Source organism: Neltuma alba, unplaced genomic scaffold (genome assembly GCF_004799145.2).
Source record: "Neltuma alba isolate B1F8T4 unplaced genomic scaffold, ASM479914v2 tig00003186_pilon, whole genome shotgun sequence".
Classification (NCBI taxonomy): domain Eukaryota; kingdom Viridiplantae; phylum Streptophyta; class Magnoliopsida; order Fabales; family Fabaceae; genus Neltuma; species Neltuma alba.
The window spans coordinates 148746-173860 of record NW_021633177.1 but is presented as its reverse complement, the minus strand read 5'-3'; the positions used below and the strand labels follow the sequence as shown (position 1 = coordinate 173860).

At 36.7% G+C, this 25115-nt stretch overlaps 5 protein-coding genes across 5 annotated transcripts; 1 reads left to right on the top strand and 4 right to left on the bottom strand.

Annotated features, from left to right (window-relative positions):
• The first annotated feature begins 2122 nt into the window (after positions 1 to 2122).
• Positions 2123 to 3727, top strand: LOC114740543 (ADP-ribosylation factor-like protein 8c). The gene is made up of 6 exons (XM_028928698.1): positions 2123 to 2160; positions 2641 to 2722; positions 2811 to 2843; positions 2936 to 3057; positions 3294 to 3455; positions 3570 to 3727. Exons 1-6 carry the CDS (start codon positions 2123 to 2125, stop codon positions 3685 to 3687), a joined length of 555 nt encoding a protein of 184 aa, XP_028784531.1. The 3' UTR covers positions 3688 to 3727.
• Positions 3728 to 3936: 209 nt separating this feature from the next.
• LOC114740687 (15.7 kDa heat shock protein, peroxisomal-like) lies at positions 3937 to 4747 on the bottom strand. The gene is made up of 2 exons (XM_028928889.1): positions 4484 to 4747; positions 3937 to 4362 (listed from the first exon to the last, which is right to left on the bottom strand). The coding sequence occupies exons 1-2, from the start codon at positions 4620 to 4622 to the stop codon at positions 4079 to 4081; spliced, it is 423 nt and encodes a 140-aa protein (XP_028784722.1). The 5' UTR covers positions 4623 to 4747; the 3' UTR covers positions 3937 to 4078.
• A 2145-nt stretch (positions 4748 to 6892) lies between these two features.
• On the bottom strand, positions 6893 to 9043 carry LOC114740680 (plasmodesmata-located protein 7-like). The gene is made up of 3 exons (XM_028928884.1): positions 8153 to 9043; positions 7593 to 7706; positions 6893 to 7462 (listed from the first exon to the last, which is right to left on the bottom strand). The coding sequence occupies exons 1-3, from the start codon at positions 8904 to 8906 to the stop codon at positions 7455 to 7457; spliced, it is 876 nt and encodes a 291-aa protein (XP_028784717.1). The 5' UTR covers positions 8907 to 9043; the 3' UTR covers positions 6893 to 7454.
• A 3409-nt stretch (positions 9044 to 12452) lies between these two features.
• Positions 12453 to 22012, bottom strand: LOC114740723 (nudix hydrolase 18, mitochondrial-like). Its single transcript, XM_028928932.1, has 7 exons — positions 22007 to 22012; positions 21735 to 21738; positions 13769 to 13915; positions 13387 to 13504; positions 13195 to 13278; positions 12950 to 13078; positions 12453 to 12847 (listed from the first exon to the last, which is right to left on the bottom strand). The coding sequence occupies exons 3-7, from the start codon at positions 13864 to 13866 to the stop codon at positions 12737 to 12739; spliced, it is 540 nt and encodes a 179-aa protein (XP_028784765.1). The 5' UTR covers positions 13867 to 13915; positions 21735 to 21738; positions 22007 to 22012; the 3' UTR covers positions 12453 to 12736.
• On the bottom strand, positions 18462 to 24884 carry LOC114740722 (condensin complex subunit 3-like). The gene is made up of 12 exons (XM_028928931.1): positions 24367 to 24884; positions 23881 to 24084; positions 23567 to 23712; positions 23036 to 23304; positions 22592 to 22689; positions 21904 to 22051; positions 21384 to 21814; positions 20639 to 21150; positions 20479 to 20539; positions 20120 to 20368; positions 19425 to 19686; positions 18462 to 19150 (listed from the first exon to the last, which is right to left on the bottom strand). Exons 1-12 carry the CDS (start codon positions 24736 to 24738, stop codon positions 18819 to 18821), a joined length of 3084 nt encoding a protein of 1027 aa, XP_028784764.1. The 5' UTR covers positions 24739 to 24884; the 3' UTR covers positions 18462 to 18818.
• Between the last annotated feature and the right edge of the window lie 231 nt (positions 24885 to 25115).

Here is a 25115-nt window from a genome sequence, read left to right as displayed (position 1 = left end):
AATTTATCATTGACATAATGTGTAGTATTGAAATTAACAAAATAAAATTTGTTCTCATTAAATCCATGGAATATGGATTGATAGGTGATAGAATGGACGCGTGGAAATATTTTAAACAAGATACAATATTATTATAAGTTACTCTTTTTTCACTTTCGTTTGGTCTAAGAGTGACATTGTTAAAATAATAATAATAATAATAGGTCATTTTCTTACCTTGGCTGTATTAGTTTTAATTCTGAATAATTGCCGATAACTTGGATATCTCCTATTATTACGCTCTCGGGTAATAGAAACCGCGTATGAATTTTAATTGAGCCCCCATTAAGTATTCGATATACGTGGTTTAGGGAGTGGGATTTTTTATTTCAGTCCAGAAATAAGAAGGTTTTGGTAGGGCTGCACATGTAGGACTGGGCAGGGCGGGACCCTTGCCTGATGCCTAGCCCGAAGAATGAACGGGCTGGCAAATGCAGCCCGTTGCCCAGCCCTACCCATGAAAAGCCCTAATAAATTTGGGCTGGGCAAATGCGGGTTAGGCAGGGCAGGCTTCTATACCCAACAAGTCAGTATACTATATTAATTAACTAATTATTTATATCCTTCTAAATAATCTAATGTAACTTTATTAAAATGGAAACTTGACCTTAATTTTGTTATTACTAATTAATATACTATGAAACTACTTTTTGTAGTAGCTAAGAGGAGTGGACTATGACAAAAAATGTTGTTAGTATATTTTATTAAACTTAATTATTTTTCTAGTTTCTAACTCTCAAAATCATTTAAAAATAAATAAGTATAATGAATACTGAATATTGATACAACAATGCGTTTGATTTAGGAAATAAATATGAAGCAAATAAAATATATATAAATAAAATTGTATATATTTTTGCGGGCAGGGCCAAATGGGCAGGGCAGCATACCGTGCCCGATGCCCAGCCCTACCTAACAGTTTGCCTAGCTCGAACATACCCAATAGTTCTTTCGGGCCATTTTTTTTAGGACGGGCTGGGCATTTTTTTGCGGGCTTGGACGGGCATAGCGGGCTACTGGGCTTCATGAACACCCCTAGGTTTTGGTACTAGCTTTAGGTTTGTTTGGACTAGGGTTTAAAGATTAGGGTATGAGATTGGAATTGGGATTGAAGGCTTAAGATCTAAGATTCAGGAGTTAATTGTTAGGGGGTTAAGGGTTTAAGGTTTTCAAGTTAAGCTTTGCACGTGGGGTTTATATAGTTCATGACCTAGAATTTAAGATTATTAGCTAGGGTGTGGACCTAGATTTGAAGTTTTAAAATCACGCTTTCAAAAACAAAAAGTTTAAATTCAGAAATTATAACCTGAGAGAGTAACATAGGGTCTCAGACGTATGAATATTTGGTTCAGAGTTTATAGTCTGAAGTTTATAAACACATGTTTGGAATCCAAGGCCCATGATTTCAGATTAGGGTCTAAAGGTGAGGTTCATAGGCTCATAATATGATAAAGTTTAAAATTTTTTTACATGATTATATAATTGGGTGAGATTTTCAATCAAAATTAAAAAATAATTAATATTATAAGATAAATATCAAATTCACACGAAGCCATCTTATTCATAAATGAAAAGTAATGTGATTTAATTCGAGAAAATTATTTCACGTAAGTTCAATGCTATTTTTAATACAAACACAATAAAATTCAAACTAACCATTGTAAAAATAGAAATTCTATTTATGAGCCGTTAAATTTGTTGGTCTGAAAAATAAAAATTATAAATAGTGTATTTTTCACCTGCCCATAAATTTCTCAATACACACTGTCATACACATTCAATTTTTTAACCATATTCCTGAATAATGTTTTGTTCCTTCTTTCCTATATGGTAGCTTAGAAAGGAGCACAACGAAGCATGCACAATAGGCAGAAAATTTAGCGGTTGTGGCAGCAAAAGAGCAGAGGATAGCGACAGACAGGGACTACACCTCCTTCATAGTCGGTGAAGTTACTTGTTTTGTACCTTCATCCTCTACTTTCATTCTTGGAAAGGGAAGAAGGAAAAGATTTGAGATCCTCTATTTGTTTTTCTAGATTCAGAATCTATCCTCAAGGGCTCGAACATAGTTCCTTTTAGTGAAATGGGTCTCTGGGATTCTTTTCTCAACTGGCTCCGAAGGTAAGCTGTTTCTTGCTGTCCCCTTTCCGTTTACTGATTAGTCTTTTATGTTGCTTTTCTTCCTTTTGTGGCTTTGCCGGAAAAAACTCCTGTTACCACAATGGAATGTTATTCCCACTTCCTTGGTTGCTTTTTTCTATGTTACTATTTCAAGGTGGTTTGCTAGCTTAGCTTGTTAGTGAGAACCCATATCACCAATATGCGCTGTGACAAAGAAAGCTTTTGTTTTGTCCAAGAGGATCAAATTATATCCTTTCTTGTAAGTTGTCCAATTGTCGTAAAGTTGATTAAATCTAAACCTATAGAATTAAACACTAAAATGATATAATTGTAAGAGGCCTGAGTTCTATATCAGCTTCTGCATTTTGAACATCCATTCAAGTTCCCGTATTACAGTGGACTTTGAACAACATCCTCTCAACTTTCCATCTACCCACCCACCCACCCACCTAGGGTTAATTTTCTACATATTTGTGTCAGTTTATATTTTAAGCAGGAGATGGAACTGTCTCTGGTAGGCCTTCAGAATGCAGGGAAGACATCACTTGTCAATGCAATTGCTGTGAGTCAGCGCAAATCCTGATTTTGTTTTACTGCTTACTGATAAATAACCAATATTTTGACATCATTGGTTTGATCATTTTTACCAGACAGGGGGATACAGTGAGGACATGATTCCAACTGTACGTATTTCTTCCTTTTGATTAAAATTTTTCTAACATATTTGAACATTGCACAATAAAAACTTTTTTTTTTTCGTTGCTATGAAACCCAGATAGGGTTCAACATGAGGAAAGTGAAAAAGGGAAATGTGACAATAAAGCTTTGGGACCTTGGAGGGCAGAGGAGATTCCGAACAATGTGGGAGCGTTACTGTCGGGGTGTCTCTGCCATACTGTACTTCCCATCTCTAAATATTCTCTCTTTATGGCCTTACAGAAACACATACAGGATGTCAATATACAAAGACATATAAGTTTTGCTTCAACTTTGATGGCTTAGTCTTAAAACTCGAGCACTATCGGCAGGCCAATTGCATGTGAATTTAGGTTGGAAAAAAATGGGCATGACTTGTTCATACTTGTGTACAGTACCCTTTCTCTGTTTTTTCAACTGATAGAATTGAAAAACAGGTATGTGGTAGATGCTGCTGATAGGGACAGCATTCCGATATCTAAAAGTGAGTTACATGACCTCCTCATGAGACCTTCTTTGATTGGGATTCCTTTGCTTGTTCTTGGCAACAAAATTGACAAGTCAGAGGCACTATCTAACCAAGCGTTAGTAGATAAACTGTGAGTTAAAAACTTGAAGAACTTGTTCCGTTCACCGTTGCTCTCTTCAGTTTCCATATCTTGCAAATATTTATATCTGAAAGGTTCTATGGATTTTCATCTTGAACATTTCAGAGGACTCGAATCCATCAAAGACAGAGAAGTCTGCTGCTACATGATTTCATGTAAGGATTCCACAAACATCGATGTTGTCATTAACTGGCTTATCAAACACTCCAGAACTGTAAAATGATTCCTGTTTTTTTTGTTTTTTGGTGTCATTAAGAATTTGGATGTATCTGTTGGATATGGTTTGTTGTCCAGTAAAAATTCCCGTAAAGTTACCAGTTGGCGACTGTATTTCATGCGTTGTTCTCAGATGTACCAATAAATGGATGACATCATCCACCTGGTCTCTTCTCTTCGAAATGATTCTGGTGTTTACTGATGAGCCAAGTGATGATTAATAAAGACAAGTATTTAAAGACGGGCTGAAAAGCTGAGACAAAGTGCTATTTTAAAGACTAATCTTTATTGGTGATCATCCCTTCGTTTTTAATTACAACATGCAATTGCTTACATGATAAGATTTTGATTATCTAAAAACTGATTACAATATGCCCCCTCACTATTAACTCCATTGTTCAAAGCTTGCTGGTGACATTAACGGTTCGCACTTTAGGCGACTTTGGAGCATCTTTAGGAACTATTACAGTGAGAACTCCATTTTCCACCTGTGCCTTAATCTGATCAACCTTGACATTTTCTGGCAATTCAATTGCGCGAGAAAACTCACCCTTACCTGTCCCCCTCTCAGCCACATGCCAAACAGAGTCTTTCGCTTGATGGTCCTCTTTCCCACCTTCACTTTTGATATGCAAAATATTCCCATCCTCAATTTCCACCTTTATGTCATCTTTGGTGAACCCTGGTCCCAAATTAAAAAAAATTAAATTTCACAAGTTATTATTCTGTTGAATCCAAACCAACCCCCTCAACATTCTAATACATCTGATAAAATTGAAGAGTGTGTGATTGATGATAGATACCTGGCACGTTAATTTTCAAGACATGGGCAGACGGAGATTCAAGCCAATCCATGAGAGCCGTTGATCCTGACCATTCTCGGAAAATCGGAGGGCTCCAGAAGAAGCGCCTGAAAGGGGAGCCGAATAAGCCGTCGGCCATCGCTGAACCCTACAAAAGCTGAAGATGGTAAAGTTGGATTGAGGAAGAAAGCTCAAGCACTGGGGAAATTCAGTGAGTTCAGGGTTTTATAGGAGTTATCGCGACTATCCAGAATGTTCCCGGCATCTTATCTAATGCAGGGCATCGTGCAAAGAAGACGCTGGTCCAGGATGATTCAGGAATCTGGATGAGCCATCGAGAGAGAAATTTGAACCAGGCCAGTTTAGTGGGCTTAATTTGATTTACAGTTTTGGGTTTTATTCATTGTGTCGGGCTTCGATAATCACACGATATCTGGGAATAAGTTTGGGTATTGGCCTGCTAACCTTTTTTAATTGATTTTGTTTATAAATAGTTTATTGCCAGTTTATTTTTGGTAACTTAGTTTTTTTTTATAACTGTGTGATATTATCTGATTATCCATCCAAATTCAAGTGTTTTTCTTAATCTTGAATAGAAAGATATTTCATAATTAGATTTTGAATTTTATCCACTTTACCTAATTATTGTTGGTCAAATTTAATATTTTATTTATGTAATATTATTTTCTATTCGAGGCACTTAATTTTAGACCATGACACTTAATGACGTTGTTCAGAATAAGGAAATAGAAAGAATCGTACTGAAGGACCAAATTTCCAAATTAATTATCAAGAACACTTTTAAATTTACCTCTCGTATAATGTAAATTTATTTGTTGAAGTACAATTATTTACCATCCACATAATGTAAATTTATAAATAGAATTATAAGTATTTGTCATCAGTGGTATTCAGGAACAAAATATTTGTGCATTTAGTCCTTAGACATAAGTCTCCCAAAAATATAAGAGATCATGTAAGAAACAATTATTGTGGTTAATTTTCACTGGAATTTAAATCTTATGCTTTGGATCCATTGATTAACAAGTGCTCAATTTCATAATTATGTCTCAGACTCTCAGTTCAAGGTTAAATTGGGTTTTCATTGTTTATTTCATTCAAGTTTACTCAAGTTTCCACGTCATATGGTACATGGAGACAATAAGGAAGGGAAAAAAAGAAAAAAGAAAAGAAGAAAATCAGAAACTTTCGGGTATGAAAGTAAAAAGAAGAATGAAAAGAACACGCCAACACAACCCGACTTTTTCTGGGTTATCAGAAAAATGGCAACAACAAAAAAACTTAAAAAGGTGTCTGGATATCCCAATAATTATTTTTCAGAAGTATTTTTTATAAATCGTGAAAAATTCTTTTACATATTTATTTTGTATACTGTAAAAGTATTCATGAAATTATGGTTTTGATCTTATCCAAATATTTTTTATTCATTCTAACTTTTTTCACATCATCTTTGGCAGAAAACGAAAACCTTTTCCACATCATCCAAAACACAGCACGGGCACTTTTTTTTGGGGAGGGGGGGGGTCCGGTACTTTGCCTGCCTGGGGTTTGAATAACTAGTGTCTGGTGAGATAGTACCATAGTGACAAAATTATGGGGAAACACGAAAATCTGTGTAAATGTGTGATTGCTTAATTGTGAAGCTTTGGATATATTGGCATCCATCTGGAGGCCAAACCCCAGATTCCATTCAGTGACGTTTGACTTAAAACTAAAAGGGCTCAACACAGGGAAGGAGCAAATCAAAAGTAGTGACATAAGCTTTCAACCAGAACAGTGCATGTTCTTTTTTTTTTTCCAAGGTACTCTTGTGGGTCAATAGCAGCTCTAGTGGATTCAATTAGAATGTCCTGTCTCTGGCTTTGTTATCCACTAAGCACTAACAATTCATGAGTTTGATTGGACAAAAATGTATGCTGAGACTTCCCATCATGCTGTTCTGTTCCTAAATTTAGTGCATTTGCGCATCAGACATTCCGGAACTTGTCCTCTGAAAAATGGTCTTGTTATAAAAGAAAACAGTTACAAGAAAATAACAACAAAAAGAATATAACAGTTAGGTTTCTTTTCAAGAAAATTAACAACAATCAAATTCCTGATAAGTTATTTATTAAAAAACAAGTTGCAAGTTTTGTTAGAAGAATTACTATGAGATCATAAAAAAGAAATATGATTATAAAAAATTCTCAATAACAAATAAGCAGTTAAAACTTGTTAACATTTTCTGCTCTTAACTTACATACGACTCAATTATTATGAGAGTTTTTATAATAAATATATACATTTTTTTGATAATCTTATAGTAATTCATCCAATTTCCTTTACGTAGCCTTTCAAAATGCAAGTATTTCACTATTCAAAACAAAATCATTTCCATATCATACTTCTTTAATTTGATATCATATAAAATTATATCATTAATTCACAACCTCGCATTTAGGTTGGATGAAAAACTAGAAAAATAGTTTTTTCTGAAAAGAACGAAAGAAAGAAGCTTTAGATAAAGTTGTGTTTAGAAAGCAAAAGCAGAATCATATGAAAATTCAGTGTCCCAGAAAAGTTGAGGAGAGGTGCATATACCAATGATACACGATAGAGGGAGAATATTATTATGACTTTATAATATAAGCTTCATGCAGCTTTACAATTAAAGAATATTACTGTAATATCATATAATGCACAAAGATAACACACCGCTTTGTTAAAAGCGAAGGGAGAGCAAATCATAGAATCTTTTGATCTCTCCCTTTCACTTTTCTTCCTTCTTCGCATTCATTTCAACAAGTGCCTCCATGATCTCTTCAATCCCTCTTTTGAACACATATTTTTTAAATAAAAAAATTGACAAAGGTAATTTAAAAAAAGAAAAGGAGCCACCAAAAGCAAGCTCTAATGGAGGACAGAGGCTGATAGTTGGGCACTTCAACAATCTTTGATTGTTTCTTTATTCTTACTTACCTGCATGGGAAATAATTAAACCAACAAGACCGGAAAAAAAAAGTCAGTGGAATGCTATATCACTTTTAAAAAAAATTAGAAAATAAGAAGAAAATGGGAAGAGAAATTGTGAAATAATGAGTATAATTACCACGATCTTCACAGAGCTTCCTCAAGAAAGCGAGGAAGATAATAAGAATGGCCACTCCTGCTAATAATCCTATGATTATTGCAAATGTCTTCTCTCCTTCTTCATTCGATTTCTCTGCATCACGATTCAGTGTTTGACACATCAACATATCTCAAACCATCTAATACATAGTCTTTTTACACGTGTGTGTGATGCACCCCTTGAGGATGAACACGTCCACAGGTTACAAAAACCACTCAATTACTAAGAAATAAGACCCCGTTTGGTTCGTATGTAGAATAGGATGAAACGGAACGAAAAGTGAACCATATTCGAAAACGTCGTGCTGTGAGACCAGGGGGGGAAAAATGACCCAAACAGTTCATTGCTTTTGGTAAACTCTCTTGTGGTCACACTCAACATTATTTACAAATTTTTTTCTTATTATTATTTTTACAGCAATACACAGCATAATATTTCACTTCACACCCCACCACCACAAGTTCTGCTGGATCAAACGAAGAGGAATGGGAGGAAAAGGAAGGGGACTTGGAGATGTGGGGTGATTAAATGGGCCTTACCATGGGCCTTGGAGTACCCGTGGGACCCACCGGTGGAGTATCTCGCGTAGCACTTGGCGAAGAACATGTCCCCGTAATCCGCTGTCCCACAATCGCTTCTCAGCCGTCCGATCGCCTCTCCAAGGCAATCCTGACACTCCCCGGAGCTCAGATCCCCCGTACACTGGGCCATGCCACGGACCTTACCCGATCCCCCCAGCCGGAACGGACCGCTCGAACCCGCCAGACCCGTGAGGACCGCGTCCCTGCTCGACATGGCGTCCGAGTTGTACCCGACGGAGGGCCCGCATTTCTTCAGCACCACCGTCTTGTCCTCCACGCCTAAGAACGTGACGTTGTCGTACTTGACGTAGCAGCCCTCGAGCTGAACGGCCCCGCCGCAACGCTGCTCGCAGAGAACGCCGGCACGAGTGACTGCACGGGCGACGCAGGAGGCGCAGTCGGGCATGGAGAGGTCGCCGCGGCATTGGTAGAGGCCGTAGACGACGTCCGGGGCGCTAGAGCCGATGATGGTGAAGTTGTTATAGGCGGAGTAAGTGGCCGAGTTGACGAGGGAGGTGAGTAGCGAGTCAAGGTTCGACTCGTAGGCGGAGTTGGGAGTGAACTGCTGCTGGGTACACCCACCGTAGAGGAAGGAGTCCGTGGAGGCTGAGACTGAAGAGTTAGGTAAGAAGCAGACAATAACGGTAATAACGAGGAAGAAGATGGAAAAGGGTGAGAAGAAAGTGCTTGTTTGGGCCATTAATACGTACATGTGTGTTTTTTTCAGTGTGTGTTTATGTTGGGTAAAGAAAGGCGGATGGGAACTAAGTAAAAGGAGGAGAATATGAGAGAGAGACTAATGTCTTGGTGAGGTTGGAGGCAGATTTCATGGAGAAATATTGCAAGGTGGAGAAGGAGGACCCCTGAGCTTGTTTAAGGAGTTGCTTTATATAAGCAAATCCCATGGCGAGCCCATTTCATGTAAATGATTAAAAAACTTCCCCACACATTGTGGGGTCTCTTTCTTTTTCCTCTTTTTCTTGAAAATTGATATATTATCTTTTCAAACAAAAAGCCTGAGTTTTTTCCCACGGAAATAGAACAATATACACATATAAGAGATTTACTATGTCTATATAATCTGATTTGGGTTAGATGTATGAAGTAGTCTGAGGTCAATTTTGCTTTCAATAACTGATTACTATATTTTCTTTATAAACAGTAAAAGTAAGTCTATTGTGTTGTGTATTATTTTTGAACGTGATCATGCCAGAGCAAACACTGAACTGTTGTTGATTTTTTTTTTTTTTTTCATGTGGTATATATCAATTATCAAATGAAACTTTATAATTCAGTGAAAACTTAGAACCTTGGCGGTTAAGATAAAGTTGTGAGGAAAGTAAGAAGGAAGTCAATAGCTAGCAAGCAAACTTCTGCTGTTTCTCTTTTCTCTGCAACAATCACTTTAACATGCTCCACAATGCGAGTCTAGAGTTATCTATATCTCTTTAACCTTCGTGAGTTGATATTCATTATTGAAAAATATCATTATGGGAAGGAGGCTTTACGGCCTACCCAAGCTAAAGTTCTCGAGAGTTGCAAAAGAGCCTTCCAATTTTTCTGAGACGATATATATATATAACAACTTTTGTTAGGCATTAAAAGAGAGGCAAACAACTTTTATCTAGTTAAATAAAGCATCACTAAGGGATGTTTGGGTAATTTCAGAATCACTTTTCAGAAGCATTTTTTTTGCAAATCTAGATAAACTCTTCCATATTTACTTCATATACTGTAAAAGCACTTTTAAAACCATAATTTTGTTCTTACCCAAACACCTGTAAGTCCTGGCTTAAGACTAGAGCCATGCCACATTGACCCAAAGTAATCGACTTTTTTTCACCCAAAAAAAAAACCTTTTGTGACGAATGGGACAGGGAACTAGAATCCTATGATAAACTTTCTCCTATAATTTTCCTGTTAGACTTCACAAATTTTCCCAAACGATAGAATCAAAAGAGCTCAAAATGCAAAAACACAATCATGTGAGTTCAGAAAACAAGAAGACAGATACAGTGAAGAAACTTATCCATTGTAATCCATTGTAAAGACTGGAAGCAGAAATCTAGGTGGTCCGGTCATGAATCTGCAGAACTCATCGGAGCCCTAGCTTGGGGGGGGAAAAAAAACTGTTTCTATATATATATATATATATATATATATATATACATCGGCTCAATAATTACAACATGGAATCTATATATGGATTGAAAAAGCAAGCAAAATGGTGAGCCTAAGATAAGACTCCATCACTTTGCTGATTCAGGAGAGAAAACACTTTTTGAATGAAGACAGAACAAGACAACTGTGATAACGCACTACGCCTACCTTCCTCGTCACCCTCACCTTTGAGAACCCCTAAAATTTTCCGCTCCTGAACCAACCTTGCATCATCATTTATATGGCCTTATTGTGTAAATGTACAGACATATTGGTTCAATATCACAGACAACATAATTCAACTGATTCACTCTTCAAGCTGGTTTGATTTCCAAGTTATATAAGGATGTGAACTTGAACAGCAAGAAAAGTGGGGGAACCAGAATTATTAGTGTTGGAACTGAAGTATATGGTCACGGGAATGCTTACAGTTGAAGTTTTTTTAAGTCATAAACGATTTTACTGCGGAATTTTACTGTTTTCTTCCATTTCTATCAATGTTGCAGTTTGAAAATTACATAGGTAACTCAAAGGATCATCATATATATGTGTGTGTGATCCAGTGAGGTTCTGAATATCCAAATCATAGATAAAAACACACAAGAAAGAACTTTACTTGGTACTGTTTCTGAACTCAAAGCGTGAAATTAAGTATCATGTTGAAGACTTAAGAGTAGGCTCAAGGAGATGTGATGGGTATAGGAAAGGGGCAGACATGTTGAAGCAGAAGACAGTTGAGATTTAATGCGCAGAGATTTTGCTCTCACAAGAGATCAAGACCAGATTTGTGGTCAATTTTGATGTTTCATTTTCTCTCGTAATTTGTTCTCTGTTGGTCTACTGCATATGGATACTTAGCCACATGCGGGAAGTGGAGAGGAAGAACTGAAGAAGAGTGACTCTCTGTCAAAAAAGCAGTGAGAGACAGAAGGGGAAAGTGTTACTTTCAGGTTTGTCTTAATGAATTTATGATGCCTTGTCCTTGTAACATGCATGTTGGGCTATATGCTGGCCTTTTATGTTCGGGCAATGTCAATGCCACGCACTAAATTTGTGTTATAATTTCAAAAAGTTTGACCCTAAAACGTCAGAGGAGGTTTATTCACAAATGTGAAAAATCATCATACCTGCAATGTGCATTGCACAGCGATATTTAAAGACCAAAAACTGCTCAGTTTTAGAAAACCATGCAATAGTGAACAAGAAGCCTTCCATATGACCTGTACATTTTAAAATTAAAATTCCATATTGAGGAAAAACAGAGAACATCGTTTACACATTATAGTCCATAATTGTGGGAAGTCCGAAAGATATATAGGGTAGACTAGACGCAATAGTTAGATAGCAAGCAAAAGCAAATTGTGCAATGTGACCTGTGAGGCTGAAAGGGTCAAATTGTGGCTTGTGGCTTAACTTAAGGCCTTACGCAAACACAATTGCCCATAATACTTGACAATAGTGTTGGGCCTTTAGTTTCTGGGCGAGCCTCCTTCAAAGAGACCAGTAAATAAAAAGAGAATTACTGTGAGATAAAAAAAAATAATTATTAAAAAAAATCCCAATAACAAGTGAGTGGTTGAAATATGTTGTCAATTCTTGCTCTGAAACTTGTCATTACAAGCTATTTAATTGCTATAATACTTTTTAATGAACGTCCCTTCTTTAAAATCTTATTGCAATTCTCCCATAAATAAATAGTTATCTTAATAGTTAATGATCCATTTATTATGTCATGACATCTGTTTTGAATATATTGTTTATTTGAGGAGCTGAGAGCATTTTCTCTTTTCTCCTGAGAGGGGATACCAATAAGAAAACAGACAAGGTAGAAAACATTTTTGAGTGGACTTGTAGTTGCACGCAGAACCAAAAGTGGCAAATCAAGAGAAGTTTAGCGAGGCATAACGACGCCAATGGGTTGAACAGGTTTCTAAAGTCCAACCACTTCCATGCACTTACTGGGTCAATTACAGTGAAGAAGCTTATCCAAAAGTTAGAAAACATCCTTGAGTGGACTCGTAGTTGCACGCAGAACCAAAAGAGGCAAATCAAGTTACAAGAGAAGCTTAGCGAGGCATAACAAGGCCGATGAGCTGACCAGGTTTCTGAAGTCCAACCACTTCCATGCACTTACTGGGTCAATTACAGCGCCGTCAACAAGTTGCGGGTTCTTTTTTCCCCACCCACAGCACATTCTCGAGCTGAAGGTACCAAACTTGAAAACTAACAGTAACTTGGGGAACAGGTACATTGAACGTAAAATTGTTTATACAAATGGAATTGACAATTCCCTTCCCTACTAATTCCGCAGCTGATTTCCTTCCAGGCAAAGCCAAAAAAAAAAAAGCAGCTCTATCCATCCCCTCCACGAAACTCACTTATTTACAACTCATATTTGAATTGTGACACAGCTTTGAGACGATCGACGAGTCTGTCTAATGCATCTTTCATCCACCAATGCCTACAAACTTGTCTTGCCTCTGCCACGCTCATCTACACAAACCGTAACAAATTCAATCAAAGTTGTCTCATTCACAGTTCAGAAAACAGTTTAATTAGGATAATCCCAATTGAAATCAAGTTCCCAGTTCATACCCATATTCTTTCACGGACGTTTTGCTCTGGCCAGAACTCTAGTTGTTCTTGAACCAGAAGAGGAAACATGTAGCCTTCATAGAATGAGTCATGAGTTTTGCTCTTGAAACTCCATTTCCCCAATTTACCCTGCTCCAAACAGAACATGACAATACAAAACACAGCATTTCAATTTGCTGAAATAGGGACCTTAATGGATATTATATTAATACGTGAAGGTAAGCATTTAGAGCAAATGGTGTTACCCCAACAATGCCTCGCACACCAGCTTCTTCTATGGTCTCTCGCAAAGCTGCCTCCTTTTTGGATTCGTCGAGTTCCCAGCCTCCCTGTTTTGGGTCAACCAAAGGGTATTTTTAATAAATAATAATTCATATAGATTCTATTATTGTGCTGTGCCTCTTTGGGTGTGCTTTATTGACTCATATTTCCCTTACCTTTGGAAATAGCATTCCATTGCCTTTCTGTGAACTGATAACCAGAACTTCTAATTCTAACTCTTCTGACTCCTTCAAACAAGCTTCTTCCCCGAATTTATATCTGTACGGTATACACCTGCATCATTATGTCGTAAGTACATCGGTTAGAAACTTCATAACCATTACCCTTCTTCCTTCAGTTTCTTATGTGTTCTAACAAAATGGTAAGAGAACCCAGGTTTCCCAGATAACAACAGGAACTAAAGAAACTAAAAAAGATCTTGTTTTTTCACAGAAAAAGACCATCCTCCCCCCCCCCGCCCCCGGAGTAAAGCTTGAAACTGTAATGGGAACCTTAGATTGTGTCGAGAGATCGTGTGAATGAGAGAAAGAGACGAACCCGACGACTTGACGACGGCCTTTTCTGTAACGCTGCAATTGCCGGCCGGTGCGAGAGACTAATGCAACAGCATTTTCTTGGGAAACCAAAGTCACCATTCTTGAGGGATCTGTGAAGAGAACTTGCAAAGAAACGAGAAACACAAGGGGACTGAAATTACAGAAGCAGAGAAAGCCAAGTGTTTTTAGTGTGTTGCGTGGGGATGATTGGCGAAGAAAATCACGATGATGGTGAACAAGCGAGGGAATTGGGATTGAAGAAAGGGAGAAAGAAAAGAAGCATATTTAAAGGGCTGGAGTGGGGGCGACGTCAGCTTCGAGGTAGACACGTGTGAATGACGTGTCACGTGAGTCCGTATGTGGCTGTCTCTATCGATCTCTAGCCTATTTGGGGTGGTGCCGCAAAGTCGAGCATTTTTTTCCCTTTCTGCGGAATTAAAAAAAAAATTTAAAGATTAAAAAAAAACTAGGAAAAATTGCAAACAAAGACCTCTTAATATGTAAACTTGCGATTTGGAACTCTCAATTTGAAAAATAGTAAATAAGAACTCGGTCCCACTTTTGCAAATATGAAATTGTGCTAAAATGTCTGAAATGCCCTTCAACCAAATGATAAGTTGACTATGGAAAATAACAAGTTCATTTTATCGAAAGACAACTTCAGTAGACCAAATCACAAGTTGGCTGAGGGTATGCCAAATGACGAGTTGACTATGAAAAATGACAAGTTCACTTTAACGAATGATAATTTCAGTAGACTAAATCACAATTTGGCTAAGCGATATTTTAAACATTTCACCTACACTTCATATTTACAAAGGCAGGATCTGATCCTTATTTACTATTTTCTAAATTTAGAATCCCAAATTGTAATTTTACATATTGGGAGCTCTTTATTTATAATTTTTTCAAAAAACTTAGAAGTTGTTGGGCAAAAAGAGGGAAAAACTGTAAAGCTTCTTTCAAAGACTAATTTACCAAGCTTATCCGAAAGAGGGGCTAAAAATAGCAAGGCTTATCTTAAAGGTTACTTTCACTCTTTCACTCTTCAGTGCATTGTACCTCTTGGAATTATCAGAGTTTTTCCTTATTAATTTATTATTTTATACAAGAAATAAAAGTTCGAAGATATTGAAAGTCAAACTTTTGGACAACAAGTGGTTATGGCACACTGTATTTGCTTCTTTTAATCCGATGAGCAGTGACTTTTATAAGATTCATGGAGGCCTAAGTTCAATTCATGTTCCTTGTCCTTTTAATTCTTTGTTCTTCTATGGAGCTTTCATATAATTAAAAAACGGAGTAATTTTAAAAAACCTTATGTTTTTATAGCAAAATATTCCGGAGTATTCATTTGATGTGAAACCTTATCTGTCAAAAAATGCGAAGGAATCAGGTCAAAAAATAGCAATAAACATCTTATCTATAATTTTTTTAAAAAAAAAAAAGCGATTAAATTGGATGAATGACATTATATTACGATGATTTTGAGGCTTCTAAATAAAAATACCTAATAAACTGCGTAGGCATTGGCCTTAATATTAGAATAAAATTATAACTATTAATTCGGTGGTATTTTCTTTTTTATTGGCCAAATAATTTAGGAGGTAGCATTTTATTGTATCACTTCAACAATTCTTTTTTATTTATTAGTACTCCCTCAAATCCTAAATATAATATCTTTTTTAGTTAAAACAATCTTATATTTAGGACTGAAAAAGTATCATTTAGTTAAAAATTAAAACCTTCAAAATCGTGCAATGTCATCAATCTTTAAAAGGGGTGTTGAGGAATGAATTAAATGTTATAGCAATTAATCGTGATGTAACTTTTAATAATTAAATTAATATCAAGCATGAATCTACAAGTCTTCAACTTTGCAACGCAAGCTAACCAAATTCAATTCTGAATTTAATAAGCACAACACATTAGATTCATGTCCCGTCCATTTTGTAGTACATTTTAATAGGTTAACTAAAAAAATGTGTGTATGGTCACCCACCAAAGAGCCCACCTTTCTAGAAATATTTATAAAAAAATAATTTTGGGTGGCAAAAAAAAAAAAAAAAGACTTCATTTTCAACTCTATCATATTATTGGTGAAGCGTGCATGTTGCTTTATGAGGTTGTCATATTTGGAATTTATTTTTTTATGTTATAAAATTAAAATGCTTAAATTATATTTTGAAATTTTGGACAAGAGTCCTTTAAAAATTTTATTAGTGAGAAAAATTCAAATCAAAATACTATATCAAAAATTTATAAAGTACTAATACTTTCTATATATAAAAATTTATCAGATCATATACCTTTTTTTTCCACCAGAAATCATGTATTACCTCCGGTCCTAATTATAAGAACTAGTTGACTAATTTGATGAGATTAAAGAAATAAGTTAAGTTAGTTATTTGTAACAAATAGGTGTTATCTTTCCTAAAATATCCTTACTAATAAAATATATTGACCAGAACTACCATTGTTAGAAAGATTACTTTAAAAAAAATACATAAATATGATAGATAAAGTGAATTGAGATCTTATGTTTAGAATCAAAATAAAAGTTACACAATATCTTATATTAATTAGGTAGTATTTCTTTTTAAGTTCTGTTATTTTGCTAAATGTGTGACTCGTGTTGAAACATGAATGGTGGAAAACTTGGAAGTGACTAAAATAATATTTGTAATCTAACCATGTCGGCCCAGCGTTGGTTTGTCTTTGAATTTTACGTGCTCTTTATTTTTATATGCTTTATTTGTGACATAATTTTAGGAAAAAATTATTGCTGCTGAGTTTCCTAGATGTTCTGTTCAATTGCTCATCATTGACTTTAATGTGGGAGCCTCGCCGAAATTTACTACTTTTTCCGCAGTTTTATATTTTAACTTATCACATTGTTGCTGCTGTTTAATACTATAATATTTTAAATTATCATAAAGTTTCTATGGTTTAATATGTCATTATGATCATAATGATAGTGAAAGAAAGATATTTCAAAGTAAATTAATTGTTATTGAAAAAAATGCAAAAGTTATTTTAAAATGTTGGTTAATTTCTAAACCATCCATTGATTTTTTTTTTCCGAATGTTTTACCCTCGACATTGTTACTTGATATGTCACTTCAATCTCACTTAAAACCAAACGTTACATAAAATATATATATATATAATTTCATACAAATATAAAGCATAAGTCATCCTTAAGATTGAAATACACATAAAATTGATAAATTTTTACAGGAAATCATAATTTTTTTTAAAAAAAAGGTGCACATTTTAAGTTTTATACAAAAATTATTTTTCTGTTCGATCATTGGTCATGCATAGACAAATCATAGTTAAAATTAAATGAGTTTTCTTATATCCGCACAAAGTTGAAAACAAGTTCACGTCTCATAAATAACATATCTTTTTATAATTTTTACACACGCAGCAGGTTTATTACTTAATTAATTTATGCAAATAAGCTGAGTCAAATTAAATTAAGGAATAAGAAGAATAAAGGCAGCTCAAAAAATATGTTCCATGGAGGCTCCATTTTTAGAACTTGCTTACTTGGAGGCACGCACGACAGAGAGAGACAAAAATTAGCGGTAGATTAGGTTAACCTAAGTTTTCAGTGTGGACGCAAACAAAGACGTAGGCTTTGATGATTGTAGGTGTGGCTCTGGGCGGTTTCCTTTTATTGAAATCGCGTCTTTATTTATTCATCTCATTTCTTTTGTTTTTGCTTGCTCTTAGTTTTTGACTTTTTCGTCAAATCTCAAAAATCACAACAAAAGGTGACAACGATTGGACCACATAAGAACACATTATTGCCTTTATTAACCGTCCATTTTAGATACTACTTCCGGTCATAATTATAAGAGCCAGTTGACTAATTTGAGAAGATTAAAAAATTTAGTTAAGTTAGTTATTTGTAATGAATAAATATTATTTTTCCTAAAATATCCTTACTAATCAATTTTATTATCTAGAATTATCATTATTAGAATTACTATTTTGGAAAAAGTAGATAAATATGAGAGACAAAGTGGATTGGGGTCTTATATTTAGGATCAAAATAAAAGTCAAACAGGATTTTATATGAAGGACCGGTAGTATAAATTAACCGTCCATCTTGTAACAACTAATGCTATAATTATTATCCTCGACGTTTTGGCCTCACAGCAAGGGATTTGGTTTGCTTTCATTTTTCACTGCCTTAATGAGGGGGAAAAAAACTGATTAGAATGCTTTTGTTAATTATGTTATAGTTATTGGATTCAGGCCAATACTTAAAATCTCGTCGGAAAAAAAAGCGCCCATACTTAAGATAATTTTTCATTCCTTCTGTTGCAAATTAAGTTGTTAGGTTAATGAGTATTTTTTTTTAATCAAGCTGATTGATTTAGTTAAACCAATAGAAACTTTTCTTGCAAATAACAAATTCTGCGCCCCCAGGACTAATTCAATTGATAAAAAATTTATAAAATGTAGGTAAGGAATCGCACTCAAATCATTGATGTACTTAAAAAACTCAGTTTAATTGAACCTTCCAGTCTTCCACTTAGATTTTACACTTAAATATTCATTCATTCAATAATAACCACTACATGTAACATTGATTTTGATGACTAATTTTTTTCTCAGTATAGTGCGAGTGGGTGTTGTGCTCACCAAATCTACATTTTTCCCCTCTAGAAACAACTGCTTTTTTCCCCTACCACTCTTCTAGAAATAGTGTCTTTGACAATTTGCTCTTCGTTCATCAGTCATGCCATTAATCGTGAAAAATGGAAATGGGATGGGCAATATAGCAGAAATTGCGAACCACCTCATGATAGCATTTACAATCTCACTTCCACCCAGTGCAACACTATTTTACTAAACCACAAGTTGTAAAGCAGACAACTTGTTGAAGCAAACTTGTACAAACTTGAGAATATTACTAATGCACTCTACAATACAAAATACCTGCAATCTAAACCTCATGCTATGTTACAACTTACAACAAACATCTATATATGTTAAGGAAAAGACGGGGCAATTGCCCTCAGGAAATACCTTGTCTAGTGAATGGATTCATCAGAATCTTCTTCAGATGTCACATTAGACTGTTCAGCCATTTGGTCTTCAATTTCATGGTCTTCTATTACTGAGGCACACATCTTGGTCAACGCCGCAGTTTTGCTTGCTCTCTGCGACCGACTGTATGCCGTGTGATGGGCGGTGATAGGAACTGCAGATGCGGGTGAGACTTCTTCTTCATCCTCCGAAGAGTCTTGCTCAATCCTCACTTTTCTTCTGGAACGTGTTGTTCTGGTTGTTGGGCGCGTGGCTGGTGTTTGTGGCATTGCAATGGGCCCCGCAAGATCTAGATCGAACTCAACTTCCAATTTCCCTTCAATAAATTAAGTGGGAGAATCAGCACGTTACCAACACGGAAGCAAATATGTTACGTACTAAATTAAGTGGTCAGTATGAAGCCTAGCTTCATTTTGTAAGAAAATCAAAAGGTTCATGAGGAATATAATTGTTAGATGTGCAAGATTAAGATCAGGACCAGCATGCTAATAAGACATAGTCACTACTTCCAACAGCATTCACTGTTTTAAATCGGATTAGTCAATAAAGGTAAACTAAAGCGTTGGTGCAAGAGAAAACTTGAGTATTACCCAAAATGAGATTAGCTTCGACTTGCGACAATTCTTCATCTGGTTGTTTATCTAGTGTCATGAGACGTTCCGCCATACGCTTCAATTCTTTTACGAGATCTTTCTCTGACAATGCATTTTCAACCACAAGACTTAAAAGCATCCTCATGAACTTTATTGGCCCTTGTTCCGATATCCGGAAGCGAAGCATGACGAGCGTTCTAGCTAATGCCGACACATATGACTTCTCAGCAGCTGTCTTCTTCGAGGGAAAGCTTGCCACCTCAACAAAGGAAGTAGAGGGTAAGAAGGAAAAGAAGAAATGAAAAAGGGAGAGCATCGTTAATTGATGTAGGATCGTGCAACGTAGTTCTTGACTTTTGAACGAAAACGCAGATGATTACAAACATTCAATTGGGAATGACACAACTAAGCAGTTCTCGGCAATTATGTGATGCAGCGATCCTTTTCCTTGTTTTTTTTCTTTCGGTTGGGGGGGGGGGGGGGGGGGGGGCGCCAAAGCAGGGATCTTTTTCATGTATATTCACCATAAGGATTAATGACTACGTTACATGATAGCCTAATAATTGCCAGCTAAGTCCTAGAAAGGTGAAAGTGAAATCAGGGAAGTACCACGGTTAGTCAAGGGGGGGGAAAAACCAAGAAGAGAAAGCTTTGGCATAACTCAAACCAACTTAGAATTCGCTTGAGGGTACCTCAATGGCTATGCGTATTGCAAGCCCCTCTTCATCACACTCGAAAGGAACTTCTGTAGTATTATTTTCACACTCTGGTTGAGTTTCTTCGGTGTACAGAGGGAGCTGTATCATCTGCAGCATAAATCGGGAAGCTTGAACTGCACGTTTCCGCATCTGAGACACCATAAAAGTAGAACCTCCAGAGTTGCCATCAATTCCTGGCCACATTTTCCGCATGACCGGAATGAAAGCTTTGGATGTGCACTTCTGTATGCAGAATGCAGGTGAAACAATTAGGGCCTTGGATTGGCCAAGCAAAAAAACAATAACGACTGCAAACAAAAGACACATTTTGACGTGATAACAGCAATGCTTGCCTTGTGATTGGCCGAGAGACATGGATAATGCTCAAAAAAGACAGAAAGACACTGCTTCATCCTGGTCCAACAGTGAAAGAGTCAATGTTAATTAGCTCCCACTACAAGACAACAAAATTAGAATGTGGGAGGAAAAAATTGTTAATGGCGCACAAACTACCTCTGTGATTCTGTTTCATCGCTAAAAAACAAGGTAATGAGCTTCGATAAAAGCACAGGATGCAAAGAAGCCGGTATGCTTGGATAATGCTGACTTAGGAGAAGTATTTTCGCAAACCCCTCTCCGACAACAGCTTGAACGCACTCATCTTCATTACAATTCGAAAGATTGCCCCAGTCATCTTTTTCAAACCCACCATATAAGAGATCAAGCAGTCCAACATTTAGATCGCCTTCTAAATCAGAAAAGTTCACAGGACTGAAAATATTCTTGTCAAACTGGATTTGGCTTGCATTGTCGTGCATCAGCACCCTGTCAACTTCTTGAGGACCATGCCACATCCCAAGATCGAATAATGCTTTGCACGCCTCTATGCTAATTGGGTGTGGTCCTTTAATGTACGAAACCCTCAGTTGCTTTACAAGTTCTTCACTTGGCATCCGCTCCAGCAAACCAAAAAGACCAAGACATCTGATGGCAACCCTCTGCACATCTAAGTGAGCATGTTTTGCCTGCATTTTTCAAATTAGAAGATAGTTATCAGTGCCATCCACCAAGCTTCTGATCAACATTTAATATTGTTGTTATGGTTCATGGATTTCCTTCATCCGTAAGAACACAAGTAAAAGAAATGCTGAAATGAGTAAGGAACCCTCCAATGTCCCAATTTTTCAAAGATCATAAGTTTTATTAATGGAAAAGGAAAAATAAAAGGAAGGAAGCTAAATGAGGAAAACTCGGTTACCCCTGGAAGTAATAAAGACTGCAATAGCTCAATAGCCTTGCCCTGAACATAGCGGAATGACGTCACATTTTTCAGCAAAAGGCCAGTAAGCGAAAGACTGTGTATCCACTGCACACAATCTGCTGTTCTCTCCCTGCAAGGTTGAGCTAGCTCTTCTATGATTGCAAGAACGACTTCTTCAAATTCACCAGGAGCAGCATGAACTTTCTTTGCTAAACTGGCTATGGCTTCGGCCCAATCATTGTCTCCCCCAAAATTTAACCCGTCTCCTATAACAATCACATTCCCTTCATCATCATCCTCATGTTCAAGAGGCTTGCGCATCAGTTCCTGCAGAAATGCACTAGCAACCTTTCTATTTGTAGCATCAGAAAAATCGAACATTGTACCAAGCAAAAGTAGCTGTCTGCAAGCGAAGCGATGGTTTGATCCTGTGAATATCATATTTCAGATCATTTCAGCATGCAACGAAGAGTTGAATGCATCATACTAGTGCTTCAACCACGTAAACTATACCTACCAGCATCACTGTGAGCTCTGACTAACTCTATGTAATCATTAACTGTTGCAGGAAGAATTTTTTCCAGAAGGTCATTTTTATCTGATGCTTCTGCTGCATATACCTCTGCTTCTGTGCCCGTTGTAGAAGCAGCTTCAGAGCCTTTGGCCTATTATGGTTCATGTTTAAATCGTTACTAGCTAGGAAAAGAAAATTGCAGCTCTAGTATTGCAAGTAAAATGACTATATAGTTCAGTAACTAGTACAAGTCAAAAACAAGAGAGAGCAAATGAACCCGCCAAAATTTTTATCGACCAAAACAATCTGACTTTATTGCTCTAGATATACCTACTACACTTGGATAAAAATGCTAGTAATATATGAAATGCTAAGAGTCCTATAGATGTCAGACTGAAATGTGTAAAATGCACAAGAAAAGAAAGAAGGGTCGCTACATACTCAGGTGAAACAACAATTTGCAGAAGGGACTAGACTTTAGCACAGAGATTAACACCTCTCTCAGTGAATTCTCAAACAAAATTATGACGTGCAAAAAATCCTTTACCAAGCCAATCGTGTTAAGTTGAGCGGTAAGAACTTTATGGTTATTTATCAAAATAAAATGATGTCAGACTATGCCTCCACTTCTTTCTTTGAGCTTATAAAGAACTAAAGGTAAAGAAATAAGGGATACAGATATACCACTCACATGTGCTTCTGACTGCAAATGCTTGCATACAATTCTCCAGTAAAGTGCCACCTCTGCTTCCATCAGCTTAATATTTGGCGGGCAATGGACTCCGCTCCCTGCAGAAGATAGAGAAGCAATGAAGACACCGTACAACAGCTAAACAGGATTTCAGTATTGTTCTGTTAAGCTTAGCAGTTAAATATATCACAGGCAGGCTCTACACTAGTATTAGGGAAACTAAATCAACAGAGGCCTGTCTACCATTTTTTGTTGATTTCGTGACAAAGCATTAATCTCAAACATCAGAGATAATTTCATTTCAAATCGTATTATCTTACGTATATGTGTTCACCACCATAATCAGCACGTCTTCCCAAACAACAAACATGTTTTAAATAATCGAACCAGGTAGCAAGAACAATTGGCGAAACATGTATAAGAATATCAAGAAGCATGGCTAACCTTGTGTATTGACATTGTTTGAGGATATATACTGCTGAATGCTGGAACCACTTTCCAATTTTAGGAAACCAGCTTTTAGAAGCGCCTCAATAACCGACTCGCTAACAGATTCATAGGTCTCAACATCAAGATATTTGAGAAGTTCAAAAGGATCACCATTGCAGCACTTCGAAAGCCATTCATCTTTCATTAGTTTGAAACATTCCTTTGAGACAACACTAGAACGGTCAGCCAGTCCTCTCCGAAGAATTAATGTCCTCAGTTTGATGCTGCAGAGAAAAAAATCAACAAAATGTTAAAAAAAAGAAGAAGAGGACAGATTGCAATTGCGACAATAAAACATCCACTCTAGTGACATAAAGTACAGGATATACAAAATGAAAGAACCGAAATGAAATCATGCTGATAATGTTCATTATTTATAATCTCGAATTGTTAAAAGCAGATAAAAAGTTTTGCGAGGGGTAAACAGAAGAGAGGTACAGGGAGGAAGGAGAGGGGATTATTTTTACTTTACTGCGCCACGCTTACCTTAGGCTTTGAAGAGGAAATTTATTAGCAAGAACACAGTATGCTGCCTTGCGTACAGACTCACTCACATCCAGGGTACAGTCAATGATCACTTGAGAGGTTGCACTAGAAGGAGGTAAAGATAACACAATCATTTTACGAACATCCTGCGCGGTTTACAACATAAATTATAGTAGAACAATGTTTCGTGCATTTCGTTGGCAACAAAAAAAAAAAAAAAAGGTTTCGTACATTTATGGGGGAATAGTGGAATACACCATTAATTATCACCAGCACCAGTTTACAGAGAGAGAAAAAAACCGCAGGATACTCACCGCATTCTGCTCCAATGGAAGCACCTCGAGAAACAAATCAAGGATATCTCGATTATCAGAGTCATTCACAAAGCGAGAAAGCGCCCTTACTGCAAATGTACGGACGAAAGGGATCTTGTCCCTTACCCGCAACTTCATGCATTCTATCACCTCATCCCATAGGTCATCACTCACTTCTGCATCGTCTGGCAACCGCAATATGACCTGCAAAGGTGTGTATTTAATATAACAAAACCAAAAGAAAGATACCAGAGCAAGCAGGAGGCACCTGTTGGATAAGTCCATTAATTACCCATGATAAGTTTTTCATAACGACTATTTTCCCCAGGTATCTGGATAATGAATGAACACCACTTTTAAAAATGAACACCACTATTATTATTAGTATTCGTAAATGCAGTGTCAGTGTAAATCTCCACGATAAAATTCAGGAAAGCTAAGTTGAACTCTGAATTTCTCACAGAAGATAAGCATTACTATCCATACCTCAGAAACTATCTGACATGCTCGAAACCTCGCAGTCTTGTTGGCTGCTACGGCTGCAACCAATAGAAACTTGAGAAAATGGTCCAAGAATTCATCGTAAGTGGAATCATTCCCGTTGTCACGGACACTGGCGAAAACAGAGACAAATCGAACTACTCGTTCAGCGGAAGCAAGACGCTTCTGGAAATCGAAAAGAGGGATTAGGGCTGCGGAGAATGCAGAAAAGAAGTGGGGAAGGGAATGCGATTTCGAACGGAGAACGGAGAGCTCCTTGAGCTTTCGATTGTGAGTGGCGTACGAGGTCCGAGCCTCATCGAATATTTTAGCAAGTTTCTGTGTCAGATGCTTCTTCTCTTCGTCGGTGTCTCCCATCTCTCTGAGCTCTACGAAGTGGTTGGAGCGGTAGGATCTGAAGATTCAGAGCGTCGTTTGGTTTTTTGAATATGAGCGGGAAATGCATATATCAAATCAGTTTGGGCCCATTGCAGGCCCAATAAATGAATCTTAAACTTTTTGAAAGCCCATTAACGATTGGGCCCTTTGTCATACGTTTTTCAATAACATTGGGCAACTATGGCCCAGAAAAATTAATCATTCAAATTTTGCTGAATTTTTAAGAGAATTATTATGTAAACTTCTTGATTAGGAAAATAGCGATTAAAGCTGTTAAAAACCTCAAGTCCCAGAAAGATTTAAAGAGGATTTTTGCCATATTTAGAAAATATAATGCACCTTGCTCCAGTAAAATT